Genomic DNA, 16,780 nt, shown 5'->3' on the forward strand with positions numbered 1-16,780 from the left:
TATTTCAATTTCCTTCAGATCTTTTTGTCATGAATGGATTTTGAACTTTATTAAATGCTTTTTCTGTGTCTGTTGAAGTGATTGTGCAATTTTTGTCTTTGGCTCTGTTGATATGGTGTATTACATTTATTGATTTGCATAAGTTGAGCCATTTCTGAATCCCTGAGAGGAATCCTGCCTTATAATGGTATATAATCTTCTTGATGATATGTTGCATCCCATTTTCTAGCATCTTATTGAGCATTTCTTGCTCTGTGTTCAATAGGGAGATTGGCTGGTAGTTTTCTTTTTTGGTTAGGTCTTACCAAGTTTTGATACTAAGATAGTACTTGTATCCAAGAATGACTTTGGGAGTATTGCATCCTTTTCAATTTTATTAAAGAATTTAATGATCGGTGGTATTAGATCTCTTAATGTCTCACAAAATTCAGCAATGAACCCATCAGAGTATGGGCTTTTCTTTGTTGAGAATTTTTATTACATTTTCTAGTTTATTGATTGATACTGGATTATTTAGAATTTTTATATCTTATTGATTCAACTTTAGTTGGAAACGTGGTGGAAAAAGTAGGACATGAAGCAGAAGACACAGAGTACAGTTTGATATTGATAAGATTAGAATTTGCAAAAAAATACTGTAGGTGAAGAGACATTATCTCTGATGTCTGGTACCCTGCTCATTTTATTCAAAATTCCCTGAATGTACCTCATTTTGTCTATAGTCCATTCAGAGCTGAATACGTAAGATATGCTACATTCTGTGCATATTAGAGTATGAACCACGTATTATAATGCTCACAGCCACTAGTATAATCTTGGAATGCTTGGAAAAACTACTGAGGAATCAAGTAGGGTAACTTCACAAAATATCTATTTGTCCTTTTTGTTTTATAAATATACATTACATAAAAGAAATGCTAGCTATCATTATGACCTAATTAAGATCTAATGAAGGACAGCTAATGACAAATACAATGCTTTCTCAATAAGTACTTACTGTCCTACTACCGTGCTTTGAAGACCTGTTTCATTACTGTTTTGGGATCTTTGCTATTGTTATTTATTTATCTTTTTCATTTCTTGTTTTTCTAGTAATCTGTTTTATTTGTTCTGTTTTTCACTCTAATGCAGAAAGGATAGATATAAATGTAGAGGCTTATACATGCCTAGAACTTCTCCTAAACAGTTTATGAGAATTGATTTTATTATGTGTGATGAAATGAACAGCTATTTTGAAGAAAAACATACGTTATGGTATCCATTGCTGATTTCATATCATCATGCTGTGAAATCCAATAGTGCTTCCATTTTTTGTTCAGAGTGGTTTTAGTCTGTTTTGTATTGTTTAATTTCAACATGCATGAAGGTATGGATAGCTGTTTTGAAGAGCACAAAATCATTATGGCAGCCATTTTTAATTTTCATATTGTCTGGTTTTGAAGGCCTATAGTGTTTTCATTACCCTGTTCTGATCAGTTTTATACTACTTTGCTTTGTATGAATTTGTTGTGTGTGAAGATATAGATAACCATTTAGAAGAAAACAAAATACTTTGTGGTAGCCACTTTAGATCTTCTGTTGTCTTGTTTTGAAATCTGTGTCACTTACATTGTTTTCTTCTGATCTGCTTTGCTGTTTTGTTCTGTTTAGTTTTACTCTTTTGTAAAAAATAAAATTAAATTTAAAATTAAATAAAATGTTTATTTTCTGCCTATAAACCATTGTGAAAATCCTTAAAGACAAATACTATTATTATTCTCACTTTAAAGATGAGAAAACTGAAGCTTGCCTAGTGAAATGAAATATTTGGGGGTATAACTGACATTCCTTGTGTGCTTTTAGTTGTGAGCTTTGAGGGAACACAAGTATTCAGAAAAATACACAGCTTTTTGGCATGGACAACTGACTAGGTGGTTGTGCAATTCACCAAGATGGAATTTAGAGTGGGGGAAAAGGATGAGGGAAAATATAAGAGGGGTTTTTGAGGTGCAAAAAAGTATAAAAGTGTTAGGCCAGTTGGAAAGTAGATTAAATTTTAAGTGTCTGAATGAGATATGAGGCTATTACTAATAACTAACTCTGGATTATAGGAATCTTGTCTGGGCTTCCTATTGATTATTGTAATCACCACATAGAATACAGCCAAAGCAACAAGGATAGTTAAGATCACCAAGAAGTTATGTGAACAGTAAGAAAAAAGAGAGTGGGGAACATTTAAGGAGGATGAACGTGTTAAAGAAAAACAGTGTTACCGAAGTGGGAGTGAAACCCAAAGAGTTTAGCGCTAGGAGAATAACGGGTTTCAACAAAGAGGGTATAATCGTTATAAAATCTCGCAGAGTTAAAGCATGATAATTGTCTGAAAAGTATCTACTCTTCAAACAACACTTGAGAATTCTGACTGGAATGGAGAAGGGGGAGAAAGATAGTAGCTGAAGTCAGTATGTGGTGAGGAAGCTGGGTGTGTAAGGTTGAAAAAGGAGAATTTAGAATGCTTTAGATAAGAGAAATTTTGAGTCTTTAAATACTGAGACTAAAGAGAGTAAGCAACGAGCCTGTGACGAATAATGACAAGGGTTCATCAAACAAGCTACAGTGCTTTCACAAGAGACAGTAGCGATGTAGTGGGGCAGGCTTAAACCAAAGAAACATAGCTGTTTTCATTATTGTTGAAAAGGAATGAAATAAAAGATCTTGGCGAAAATGGAGGAAGTTCCTGTCAAATGTTTTCTGCTTTGTGAAGAATAGGCGACTTTACCTACAGAGACCAAGCGAAGAGATGGCGGGGTGGGGAGGGAGGGGAGCTTGACTCTGAATTTATCTGCCGACTCTACGCTGGTAAACTACATTGCGTTGCAACCTCTCATTTTCTCGGATTCTTGTACAGCGTTTTACGTTGCTTACAACTAACAACTGTACACACAGAGTGTGCCAGAACGGGCGATATTCCAGTCGGAACTACCACTCCCGGAATGCAATACGGCACTTGGGAAACGCCGGAGGCTGAGAACTCGGCATATGATGCCCGACGGTCCGCTCCCATTGGAGGAGACTGACTCCCAGGAGGCCACGGGTAGGCGGGGCACTTTACGCGGAAGTCTGCGGCGTCCTGTTCCATCCGCTTCAGGGAGCCGGCAACCGGCCTCCTTTGGCTGGCCTGTACCCTTCGGTTCTGAGCCTGTGTTCCCCTAGAGGGTATCCGGACAGGTAAAGAATGAGACATGCTCTGTGGGAGGTGAGGAGATGGCGGCAGAGGGAGGGCTGAGCTGTAAACAACGAAGTGCTCAAGTGGAGCGAAGAGGCAGTGCAAGAGTGACTTGGGTTTCTCTGGTGTCGACAGTCTGAATTGTCCTGCAGGTCCAATTTCAGCTGCTTGCATTGGGCTTGAGTTTAAGAGTATCAGAATGCATCACTAAAGTTGTCATTACAGAACAGGAAAATGTTAACTTTCATTCATTTCACGTCTGCGAGACCTTTTTGTAACATTTGAATATTTTCAGATCGCCAGTCCCCTAAAAACTCTTCACACCCTTATTCAAAGACGTCACTTTGCACTTTACCTTGTACTTCTATCCGCGCCTGCTTAGTGAGTGCCTAGCCCTTCTGAACCCTCCCGAACTTGTCAGTACAGTATTGACATTTCTTTCTCCTCATTTCAAGTGGGAACTTTCGCCCAGATCTTTTTTCTCAGTGTCAGACCTATTCGCTATTCTTTTAATTGATGACCTATATGTAAATTGATCGTGTACTTGATTTTTTGATGAATGCTTTACATCTCCATCAACTATAATGCCTACAACCTATTATCAAGCCCTTTTCTATTAATCGGTCTCAACTCCCTGTATTTCTATTTTCCCATTTTTGATCCTAAAGAATACTGTAATGCTTAGAATATTCTTTCCCTGTGAATAGCTGTGGCTGAGAACATGTCGGTACATATACTTAAAAATATTTATTGAATCGCTGATATGTGCTAGACAGTCTTCTTAGTGCAGAAGATATAGCTAGCTGTACGACATAGGAAACCATTCAGGAACTTGTATGTCTGGGGAGCAGGGACAAACAGGAATAATCAAAGTGATGTTGTATTTTAGTTAATGCAAAATAAAACACGGCTTATAAAAGCTCATCCTGATCAAGTCAGAGGAATTGAGTTGGGTCTCAGTACCTTGTGCAAAAAGAATATTTGTGATATAAACAATAATAGTTTTGGTCTCTAACCTGACTTTTAAACACCTTTTTTCCTCTTTCATAGCAGTACTTTTTTTCTCTCTCCTCCAAAGTTACTGCATCACAATTGATGGTCACTGACTTATTTTTTCTTGACTCAGACAGAATAATTCAGGATTGGATTGCTATCAACTTTATGTGAATTAGGGAGAGAATTTATATTCTCCTTTGTACTGAACTACATTCTCAACCCTTTTTAAAATTTCGAAACAGAATCTAAGTCTCCCAGGCTAAGCTTGAACTTGTGATCTTAATGCCTCAGCCTCCCACATTGCTGAAATTACAGACATGGTGTGCCCTGACATATTCTTTTACTAGGTCCTACTGGATAGGAAGTAATCTACCATTTGTAGTATATTTAAAGACAAAATGTCCTTAGTGTTCACTCATTTATTCAACAAATATATGAGGGAATATTATATGTCAGGCAGTGTGCTGAGCACTGGGAAGATAGTGAGGGTAAAACAAACATTTTGATCTCTCATCCAAAGAAAAATAATACAGTATATTGAGGAAATTCCTAACACAGGCTGACACCTATGTTCTCTGTTTTTCTCCATCCAAACCCAAATAATCACAAAAATGTTAAGAAATCTCCTAAACAATTGTAGACATTCTTATTCCTTACACATTGTTTGTTTTGCCTGCCTGCCCATTATATTATGACTTGCTTGACTATAGGAGTCTTTTCTTTCTCAACTTCATATCTCCAATGTCTACTACTTCGATTGCCATGTAGTAAACCCTCAATACATATGTGTTGAACTGAAATCAGCTTTCCATTTGATCCAATTAAAATGACTAAATTTATATAAAGCCTTCTTTACATAAGGTCATCAGCTTTATTCCTCAACCTTTTCATTCAGCAAAGATGGACCATTACTTTCCTTAGCTTATTCTCAGCCTCGTAGAATGAATTCTCTCTTTTTTCTGAGCATTTTGTGCACCCTTCTCCATTAATTTAATAATATGCTCATGATAGAAGGTTGGAAATTTTCCATTGTGTGGTTACTATGAAAGATTCTTCAGTGATCTATTGTAAGAGCATAATGTGTCTCATTTTGATAATAATACAGAATGCTTTCTTTTTTATTGGTACCAGGGATTGAACTCATGACTGCGCACTTGCAAGGCAAGCGCTTATGCCGCTGAGCTCAATCCCCAGGCCCTCAGAATGCTTTCTTTTGATTTTGCTCAACTGTTACCATATACTTATATTATGAATAAAAGTCTTCCATTTATTTGAACAGTTGTGCAACTTTTGTTCATACAGCATGTTATGGCATAATTTGGTTGCCTCTTAGTACAAATACATTTGTGAGTATTATTTTCCCCCTAAGTCTTGCATGTTATTGTTATTCTGCCATACTGTCATTTGCAGAATGTGAGATGAAGTTCTTAAATTTTAAAGTCTTATTTTATACAGATGTATTTCAATTGTAAATTGTTACTATGGAAGACAAATTTTATCTTTAAAAATGATTTTAAAAGGCAACAGAAATGTAAGATGACTTGGATTATTTTTGCCATTGTACATTTAGGATGTGCTATGCTGAGATCAGCCAGACATTTCCATGGTATTAAAATTTAAACACTGTTATTTTGGGAAATTATGAGCACCCATAAATGTAAGCATAAATGCACTAGTGAATTGCGTGTCTTTTCTCAGTTACAAGATATACATGGAAGTGATCTGTAATAGTCATATACATTTTTAGTGTTGCCATAATAAAAATATCTAATAAATAATGGACTTGAGTGTGAGGACTACTGACTTGGTCTTTTTACCTATTCAATTCCCTGAAACTTTAAATCTTTACTTAAAGATACCCCAGCTAAGGAAGAGCATATACAATGTTGTGTGATCTTATTACTTAATTTTTTATACAATTCCTCACAAATGGATATATTCTCAAAGTTTCTTTATAAGCTTATGATTTGAAACTCTGGATGCATTTTCCTCTATAAATAACAGTATTCTATGACATGTACATGGTTATGTTGAGCAGTAACTTCTTATTAACCTATAACTTAATGAAATCTAAAATCTTTTCTACAGTTTATGATTCCTCTATAAAAACTATATTTAGAGTTCTCATTTGGATTACCCCATAGAATAATTTTATCTCGAAATTATGGTAACTGGAACAAAAATACCTTTTACTTAGAACTTTAACACAGTAGAAACAGTCTCTTCTAATTACAAACTAATATGGAATACCCTTCTGGCTCATATCTCTAAGGACAGGCCTCTGACATAACTGAGAAAAAAGATGGGGGGAGACTATAGAAGAGAGGGCAGTTAGTTGGAGTGATACAAATACAGTATATAAATGGGAGACAAGGATTGATTTGGGAGAAACAGTGAGTTTCTAAAATAGGGATTTTCATATGATGAATCGTGTCCTCCAAAAAGCTGTATTGAGGTCATGATCCCTGAAACCTTATTTGAATATAGAGTCTTGGCAGATATAATTAAGATGCAAGTTAAAATGAGATCATACTGAGTACATTGGACCCTTGATCCATTCGTATTTTCTTCTTACAATACCAATAGCATTTTTCACAGAACGAGAAAAAAATGATTCTAAGTGTTGTTGTTGATTTTTTTTTGAGACAGGCTATGTTATGTAGTACAGTACAGGCTGTCCCTGAACTATGTAGCCCAGCATGACCTTGAATTTGCTGCAATTCTCATGCCTCGGCCCACTGAGTGCTGAGATTATAGGTGTTCACCACCAAAGCTGGCCCAAAATCTATATGGAACCAGAAAAGTCTCAGAATAGTCAAAGCAACCCTGAGCAACAAGAACAAAGCAAGAAGCATTATAAACCCAGACTTCAAGTTATACGCCAAACTATAGTAATAAAACTAGCATGATGGTAGCACAAAAACAGACTTGTTGACCAATGGAATAGAACAGTGGATAGAGAAACAACCCCAGGCACCTTCAGCCCTCTGATCTTTGAGGAGCCAAAGCATGCATGACAAAAGAAAGCTTTTTTAACAAAGGGTGCTGAGAAAATATTATTCACATGCAGAAGAATGAAGCTAGATCTATGTCTCTCACCCTGCACTAAAATAAAAGTGAATCAAAGATCCGGATATAAAAACAAATGCTAACTTGCACGGTGGCACACACCTGTGATCCCAGCACTTGGGAGGAAGAGGCCAAAGGATCACTGTCAGTTTGAAGCTACCCTGGGCTACAAAGAATTTAAGCCAGGCTGAACTGCCTAGTGAAACTCTGTCTCAAAAAGACAAAAAGCAGGCAAACAAACAAAAACTTCTGTTTTATTCCTATTTTTTGTCTTTAATATAAAATCAGATTCTGACTGTGGTGGAAGAAAAAAGTTGGTAAAATTCCTAAAGACTTAAGCATAGATAAGGACTTCCTGAACAGAACCCCAGTTACACAAAATATAGTACTAAGAATCAACAAATTGGATTGTGTCAAATTAAAAGCTGCACAGCAAAGGAAAAAACCAATAGAATGAAGAGACAGCCTACAGATTGGGAAAAAAATTGCTAGCTACTTTTCAGGTAGAGCCTAGTATCTAGAAAACAGAACTTTAAAAATATAGATCTCCCCAAATAAAAGATCCAATTAAAAATGGACAATTGAAATTAATAGATATTTCCCAAAAGAAGGACAAATGGCCAATAAGTACGTGTACAGATGTTCAACATCTTTGGCCATTAGAAGTACAAATCAAAGGAATACTGACATTCTGTCTTATTCCAGTAAGAATGATGATCATCAAGGATTTAAAAAACGAATGCTGGCAAGGTTATGGGGAAGAATCAATGGTTTTATATTGGTGAGAATGTAAACTACATCCACTATGGAAATCAGTATGGAGATTTCTCTAAAAACTAATAAATTCTATTTGACCCAGCTATACTTCTTCTGGTTATCTTTTTGAAAAGAGATAAAGTCATTATTTTCCAGTGATACATACATACCCATGTTTATAGCTTTCTAATTCATAATAGCTAAATTATGGAAGTGGCTTGTAAACCTGGATGAATGAAGAAGATGCAGTATATATACACAGTAGAGTAATACTCAGCTGTAAAAAAAGTACATTTGAGTCCTTTGTAGGAAATGTGTGCATTTTGAGACCATAATACTAAGTGAAATATATCCAACCCAGAAGGTTAAATATTTTGTTATTTCTTTGAGAAACCCAAAATATAAATGAAGAGCAAAATAAAAGAGAAATGGAAGGAAACAAAGAGGGAGACTGTAGAAATGGAACCGGCATGTGGGGAAGAAGGAGAGAGAAAGAAGGAAAGAAGGGAGTAAAAGTGATCAATATGCAATATATTATACATACCAATTCCATGAAATGAGTGTAATTACTATGTATCACAAACATATTAATTAAAAATCAGAAGAGACAGATAAAATGTTATGTGAAAACACAGAAGTAGAAATGAAGTGCTGCAGTAACACGCCAGAGAACACCAATAACTTCTAGCTTATTACCTAAAACCTAAAAAGAAATAAAGTGTTCTCTACAGATTTCAGGGGGAGCATGACCATAACAACTCATCGATTTTAGATTTTTGGCCTTAGAAATATGAGATAATATATACTTGTTTTAAGCAACTCAGTTTTGGGTATTTGGTTACTGTAGCCACCGGAAACTAAAACAGGATTCTTAGTAATAATGCAATGAGGGGTGAATAAGAGAACAGGAAGGAACAGTGTGAAGTTAGGGATTTGTTGCAGATTGTTTTTTTTTTTCTTTCTGACTGCTTTTCATTTTTTCTTCTTGAGTATTATATTTAAATTGTGTGAATGGTTTTTAAGCATTCACGTACTACTAGTATGGTAATTAGTAGAACCAGGTTTTCTGATCTCAAATACAATGTTGTTGTTCTGTTGTAATTGTTTCTGCAATCCCAATACTGAATACAATTATACTTTGAACTGCATGAGTTACAGTGGGAGCAGGTGGGACAAGATGGTAAATGGCAGAGGAAGAAATTTTTTTAGTGACATTCAGAAGGACAGTTTATATTGCTGCTTATCTAATGATTAACAGTCAGTGATTTTTCATTGGGAACTACTTTTATTGAACAAAACATTGCTTCTATATAACTTCTATCCATTGTTCCTAGTTATACACTGAATAATGTGTTCCCTATTTCAAGTGACCATACTTTATATAAACTTGAAAACTGCTTGTTCCTTTTATGTCTTCTCTTTGTGACAGAAAATATCTGTAGTTCTTCCAGCCATTCTTCACCTGATAAAGTCTTAATTTCCAGGTCTTTTACTGGTAGTATCTTGCTTCTGTCCAATCTTGAGGTACAATACCCAGATCTGAATTCAGTATTTCACACGAGAGTAAGGGGATAGCACTCCAGGTAGAAGGAATAGCAGTTAGAGATGCGTGGAGGCTGAGATGATTTAGGGAACTATTAATTTCTCTGTGACTGGTGCTCAGGATGGTGAAGGTAAAACTAACCAGCACAGAATGTACTGGCAATAATATTTAGAGATCCAGTAGCCCTATTTCTTAATGTAATTTAAGATTATGTAAACATTTTAAATAATTTCCTCATCATTTTGGTTCATAAAGAATGTTCAGTCTACTGTACAATATATCTTTTTATATTTTTGTGAAGCTGAGTTTATTTCTTGAAGTTGCACATGACTGTAGGCTGATACTACTTTTTCATCTTTCTGTCAAGAGGGCTGTATGATTTTTTTATCTCTCTTTCTCTATGTTTTTAATTTAGTCCATTGTATATCTTTTTGACCCTAAGTAATGGGTATCTTCCTTATTTTACAATTTCAGTGACTGTTTCACAGTCTTAATTTTCTGCATGAACAAAGTCAGCTAACACCCAGTGAATGTAGCTGACATGTTGTCTTCCAGAAAATTTATTTGCCTTTCATCTTTGGGTCACCATACTCTTCTGGCTTTCCTGTCTTTCCCTTGGATCTCCTCTATTTTCTTATGCATCTCAATTCTTTTACCTCTTCTTCAACTGTTGATTGTGCCATCGGTTTTGTCATTGGCGTTATTCTTTTTTGGTATGTATTATATCTTAAGATAAATCATGTTTAAAATGGCAGGTCCAGATGAGCTCATCTGCATATAAAACAGTGTAGATCAGTCCTTTAGGAAAGTCAACATTTAGAGGTAAGGTAGAAAAGAGAGTCAGCAAGAAAATAGGAGATGCTAAAATTTGAAGTTTCAGCAAGTGACTCTTAACTGTGCTACCCGATGCAATTCATGTTCTCACTACAGTTGTAAAATAACTGACCTGTTAGGTGAAAGTGAACATGTTAACCAGTAACATTAGACTGAGGAATAGTAAGGTGTTTTCATCTCTGTTAAATTAAACTAGTGTGTTACATGGGGAAATGCAGCACATATTCACAGCCATATATAAAGAAAATAATCTTAAGTTCATGCCATGTTGTGTACATGTTTTACTTATGAAGGGTCTTATCATAAATTATAAAATAAGTGCTGTCCTGTGCAATGTTTGGGTTACTTTCACTTTGTTTTCTTTTATAGACAATCCCTTTATATTAAAGGTAATCATCCTTAGAGATTATAGATTCTTTTTGGTGCTAGAGATTAAATCCAGGCCTCACATGCTAAGCACACTCTCTACTATTGAGCTGTTGTCATCATCTTTTAAATCTCTTGTTAATTTAAAATTTTCACATTATAGTACTTCATTCAGTAATATCCAAATGGATATTGATAAATAACTTATGAAAGATCATGTCAAAGAAATGTTCTAAATTTGTGTGTTTTTTTTTTTTTTGTTTTGTTTTTCCTTTTAACAGAGTGAAGCCATGGCCATTCTTTTTGCTGTTGTTGCCAGGGGAACCACTATCCTTGCCAAACATGCTTGGTGTGGAGGAAACTTCCTGGAGGTGACAGAGCAGATTCTGGCTAAGATACCTTCTGAAAATAACAAACTAACATATTCACATGGCAAGTGAGTTCTGCTCTGCATGTGGTAGCGTGTTGAAAGGAATTCTCTTGTAATCAGAACAGTAGAAAACTAGAAAACAAGCATCTAGGTAGATTAATTTAAATAAGCTGACCTAACAGTAACCTTTACCAGTTTGGAAAACATCTGGTTTTATGATGTATAAATTTAACATCTGATTATTCTGTCATTGAAGTGATACTATTTAAAAGACAAATATGGAAATTTTATATAAAAATAACTTTGCTGTGGATTCTTGGATAGGCAAAATGATTTATAGAATGTAAATAATACTATTTTATTCATTCTTTTAGTAAGTAATTGTATTAATTTAAGCACTTTGCTTGGTGATGGGATTGTAACAAAATGTAGTGTGCCCTATTAGAGATTATATTTTTTAATGAAAGAGACAGCTAAATCCACAGATAATTATAGTAAAGGATGGGAAGTAGTGAGTAAGGGGATAGCACTTCAGGTAGAAGGAATAGCAAGTAGAGATGTATGGAGGCTGAGATGATTTAGGGAACTATTAATTTCTCTGTGACTGGTGCTCAGGATGGTGAAGATAAAACTAGAGAGAGAGACAGAAGACAAGTCATGTATAGCTCTAGAGGTCATGTGAAGAGTTTGAAAGTACTGAAAATTTTCATCCAGTATGTGATAGCAGTTGCTTTAGAAAGGTTACTCTTGTGGTTTATGGAGAGTTTATGGTAAGAAATCTTAGTGTTTTAGCCTTCCTCATTGATGCTTAAAAATGTTTTGTTACTTAAACCATCTTTATTTCCTTAGTTCTTATCTCAGAAGGACATTTTTATTATTTTCTAGGGTTAACCCCTTTTACAATTTGGAGTCCATTCTAAGTTACTATGAGAGAGACCCCAACATATGGAATTAATTTAAATAAGATAGTCCAGAGAAGAATGGTTTAGAGCGGATGGGATACCTCAACCATTCTCAATAAGTGCCTTTCAGCTTTAGCCAGTGCAGCTTCTTTTAGTACCTGTTACATCCCACTGCTTTCCCAGCGTTCTTAAAGGCAATGCCCAGAAGTGGTCTGACATTTTATTATTCAGAAATTTCTGCTTGTGTTTTATTATTTGCTATATAGTTATATAGCTAACTCAGGTAGAGAGGAAGCCACAAAATAACACCATGCTGTCATACGTTTAGCTAAAGCTCTTGTTACTATTCAGGAACTTATAGGATATTGAGGGATGACTTCAAGTATTCCATTCTGCTCTATCTAGTTATCTGGGTGAACTCTTATCAAACACAGAACATGCCTTTTCTCTGAGAGTCACCACAAAGATTCATCTAATTGTTGTGTTTTGTTCTAAATCCAGAATTTCTGAGTAATACACAATCCTCTTCATCATGCCCAAGAGTGATTCCTGTGGCCCACTGGCTATAAACAGAAAGACAAGTTGAATGATTCCCCCACTTACCTGCCTCAACCTTATAAACAATGGTGAAATAAGAACAGAATCATTATACTGAGAATAACAAACTCATTTGGAAAAGAGAACAAGAAGCATATAGAAATCCATGCTTCTTAACATAGTAGCTGGCCCAAAGCAGATATTCAAATAAATGTCACAAAGAAATTGGTAGAAAGGTATATGCTTTATATAGTCTTGGGGAAAAAGAATGAAAACTGTGTGGCCTGTTGTGGATTCTTTTTCATTGTGTGTGCCTGCAGAGATGCCAACTTTTGTTCTGGGGTTAGGACCGCAATTATCATACTTCTGCATCTGTCATCTTAATGGGTGATGCAAATGCTTTCATGCTGATAGCTGGGGTAGGAAACTTCTTTCACTTTTTTTTTCACTCCTATCAGTTTAACCCTGAGGGTGATAGATTGTATCTGTAAACAATAAAATAATGTTGGCAGCACTGAACTTGATAATCTTAGAAGCAAGACATGAAAGAGATGTTGCTTATAACCATAGTAAATTTTATCTTTTTTTACAGTTATTTGTTTCATTACATCTGCCAAGACAGGATTGTATATCTTTGTATCACTGATGATGTAAGTAACTTAAAAGACATATATTGCCACTTAACATCAGTTCTTAGATATCCCTGCCTGTAGTGGGTAAAGGTGATAGAAACTTTCTGTGGCTGTAAATTGTATTCTACCCTTTCCATTTGTCAGACAGAGCAGCATTTGACAAAACTTGATGCTTTGATATTGTACAAAACAATTCAGTTTCTAGACTTTTAGCTTAATCTTTGGCAACTTCAATATTTATTCTATGAAAAGGATATGACTGTTAAAGGTTGAAAATAATGCCAGGCATCGTGGCTCATGCCTATAATCGCAGGACTCAGCAGGCTAAGGCAGGAGGATTGTTGTGAGTACGAGATCAGCCTATGCTACAAAGTGAGGTCAAGGCTGACTATTAAACTGCACAGAGAGACCCTGTCTCAAAAAAAAAAAAAAAAAGAAAAGAAAAGAAAATGACAATGAGATTTTTTTTGTTCTATCCAGAGACTTTTCCCCTATATTGTTGAAATTTGGTCATTGATTTCAGTTTGTGAAATGCTTGGCTTAGACTAAACATCTTGGGTGAAATGGAAATAACTGTCAATCATAGCAGTCATCAAATTGTTAGCTCTGATTTCATGGTATTTTCTAAAATTAGAAAAAATATCAAACTACAGTAGACCCCGAAATTCATGGGGGTTAGGTTCCTATGGGACCTGAGAATTGTGAAAAACCATGAATTTAAGGTATGATCAGAAAATTGCCTATAAATTGCCTATAAATGCTTAGTTTCGTAATTTAAACCTTAAATATCCTATGTCTTCTGCAGGTGTATAATTTAATTAATAAAATACTGTATTTTTCTAAGACTTTAGCCTTAGAAGGTACAGGGCATTTCAGCAGCATCTTAGGGATCTTAGGGCTTTAAGAACAAAACCACGAACACTGGAGATAGCTATATATATAGCAACCTGTTAACATATGGGAATGCTGGGGATTTAGCTCAGTGGTGCAGCACCTGCCTGGCAGCATGAGGTCCTGAGTTCAATTCCTGTTGCCCCTTTCCCCCAAATAGATGTAGGAATGCTGATGCATCTGCCTTAGGTGGGTTACAGGGCAGCTGCCAGTCAGCAGCAAGAACTGGATAATGTTCTCAGATTGGCTACTTGCAGACCTTCCCACCAAAAAACAATTGCAGAGCATATTTGTGGTTTCCATGAAATTGCAAGAGTTTCTACCAACAATTATTTGTTAGGTTTTAGGAAAAATCTGAACAAATGTGATTGTAAACTTTGAACTGTAATTTCACAGGGGTATACTGTGTCTCTAAAATTACTTACATGAAACTTGGAAACATTTAAAATATCACAAAATCTACAGTGGTCAAAGTTGAGCCTCATATTTCTTGAGTTATAATTCAATACACACACATGCACATATGCTCATACAAACTTTTTGAATGACTGGGGCTGGACAAAGATGTGTCACTTGACTTTTTCAAGTGTACCATCACTATTAGAAAAATATATTCAAAGCTCCTGTTAATAGCATTATCTTTGCATATAAAAAACTCTTTTATACTTTATATACTCTTTATATATTTTATACTGGATCTTCATGGAGAGCCTATGAGAGGTATGAGGGAAGTAAAACCCTGACTTTAAGAAGTTGATAACCTAAGTACCATTATCTTCAGTTAGCAATCACAAGAAATATTTGGATTTGAGTCTTAGCTCTTTTATTTACTGTTGTTTGACCTTTGTCAGGTTGGCTACCTTTTCAGAGTCTTTTCTTCTTTGTCTCTTAAATGAGATCAGTATTAGTTCCCCCTCAGAGTCACTGACTATTAAACATCTGCTTTATTGTTGTTATTGCTAATCATCCACATTGTCTTTGTTTATACTGTAAAAATAAGTTCTGTATTGGTGACTTTCTAGGATTTTGAACGTTCTCGAGCATTCAATTTTCTGAATGAAGTAAAGAAGAGGTTTCAGACTACTTACGGTTCAAGAGCACAGACAGCACTTCCATATGCCATGAATAGTGAGTTCTCAAGTGTCTTGGCCGCTCAGCTGGTAAGATCTCCCTTAAGAAAAAATGTTTTCATTCATATTTTCTTTTACCTTAAAGCACCATGAACATAGGGTCCCTGACCTGTAGTACACTTTTCTGATTGTGTTACTGTAAACCAGCATACCTCTCTGTTAAAAATATAAAGAGGGCATCTTAGGGTGGAAAGCTAATAATTGATGATACTCAGTATTAATAGTGTTTAGAATATCTCAAGATTGGGAAGAATATTAAAAATCATCTGGTACAACTACCCATCTAATGTTTAAAACCATTCAGCATACCAAATGACCTTTTAATCTATGCATGAGCTTTCTACCATTCCGTTTTTGAACAGCTCAGGTTAATCATTTTAAAGTCTGTTCATCTGTATAAATCTCTTGTCAGATCAATGATGCTTTATGTATTTATGTCCCTTTGAAATGCTACCATAATCAAGATAGATTGTCCTAAAATTTCTGTTCTGTCCCTTCCAGTCTGTTCTTCCTCAAAACACACTCTGCTCCAGGTAGCCACTGATTTATTTTCTGTCACCGTAAATTAGTTTTGTCTTTTCTAGAGTTTCCTATAAATGGAATCATACAGTATGTACTACTCTTCTGTCTTGCTTGTTTTGCATAGTATAAGACTTGATACACATCCATGCTGTGTAAATCAGTAGTCTGATTCTTTTTTGCTGAGTAATATTGTACTCATATACCACAATTTGTTTGTCCATTTACCTGTGTTAGATGTTTGAGTCACTTTCAGTTTTCAACTATCATAGTAAAGCTGTTATGAATCTCCATGTACAAGTCTTTGTGTAGACATATGTTTTAATTTTTAATTTTTTTTGATAAATACCTTGGAATGGAATTGCTGGGTCCTATGGTAAGTGATGTGTAATTTTAAAATTTATTACACTTTTTTCCACAGTGTTTGTGCCATTTTACATTCTCACCAGTAGTTTCATTGCTTTTGTACCCTTGTCTACACTTCTGTAATCATTCTAGTTGATGTGCAGTGATACTTCACTGTGGTTTTATTTTATATTTGCATCAGGATTTAAGATGTTAAGCAACTTTTAAAATGCTTACCTTTTATTCATGAAACTATTTGATTACAAATATATAACCTCTAGCTATGATTATTTTTTGACTTTTGAAAAAAAGACATTTGTAATTGAATACTTTTCTCCTGTGATCTTTTTAAAACCTTTTGAGTATCGTACACACACACACACACACACACACACACACATACATGCAAACTCATTTCTTCATTGCTCTAGAAATGAAGTTTCTTGAAATTAGATATTTATAAACCTTTATTAGGCAAGCAGTTGGTTTGATTGATTTGCCTCATATGTCCAATTGGAAATGTTCTTATACGTGAAGTTACGCAAAATACCACCAACTAAAATGCAGTCAAAAGTAAGTAGGGTTGACTGGCAGCAAAACATTCAAATTAGCTGGTTTATCATTAGCTCCAGATCTGTGTATAACCCCTTGAACAAATAGATGTCAGTTTCCTTGTCTGTCAGTA

General features: G+C 35.2%; 1 protein-coding gene across 2 annotated transcripts in view; it reads left to right on the forward strand.

Annotated features, from left to right (window-relative positions):
- The first annotated feature begins 3,049 nt into the window (after positions 1-3,049).
- Positions 3,050-16,780, forward strand: part of Vamp7 (vesicle associated membrane protein 7) — a 50,305-nt gene continuing 36,574 nt past the window's right edge. For both annotated transcript variants that reach the window (XM_023560408.2, XM_013141158.3), the window contains exons 1-4: positions 3,050-3,207; positions 11,051-11,205; positions 13,171-13,228; positions 15,124-15,261. In XM_023560408.2, coding sequence (XP_023416176.2) covers positions 11,060-11,205; positions 13,171-13,228; positions 15,124-15,261 — 342 coding nt within the window. In that variant the 5' untranslated portion in view covers positions 3,050-3,207; positions 11,051-11,059. The remainder of the gene's footprint in view (positions 3,208-11,050; positions 11,206-13,170; positions 13,229-15,123; positions 15,262-16,780) is intronic.

This window comes from Cavia porcellus, unplaced genomic scaffold (assembly GCF_034190915.1).
Source record: "Cavia porcellus strain 051 isolate PalLab524CR breed Dunkin Hartley unplaced genomic scaffold, mCavPor4.1 scaffold_3, whole genome shotgun sequence".
Classification (NCBI taxonomy): Eukaryota; Metazoa; Chordata; class Mammalia; order Rodentia; family Caviidae; genus Cavia; species Cavia porcellus.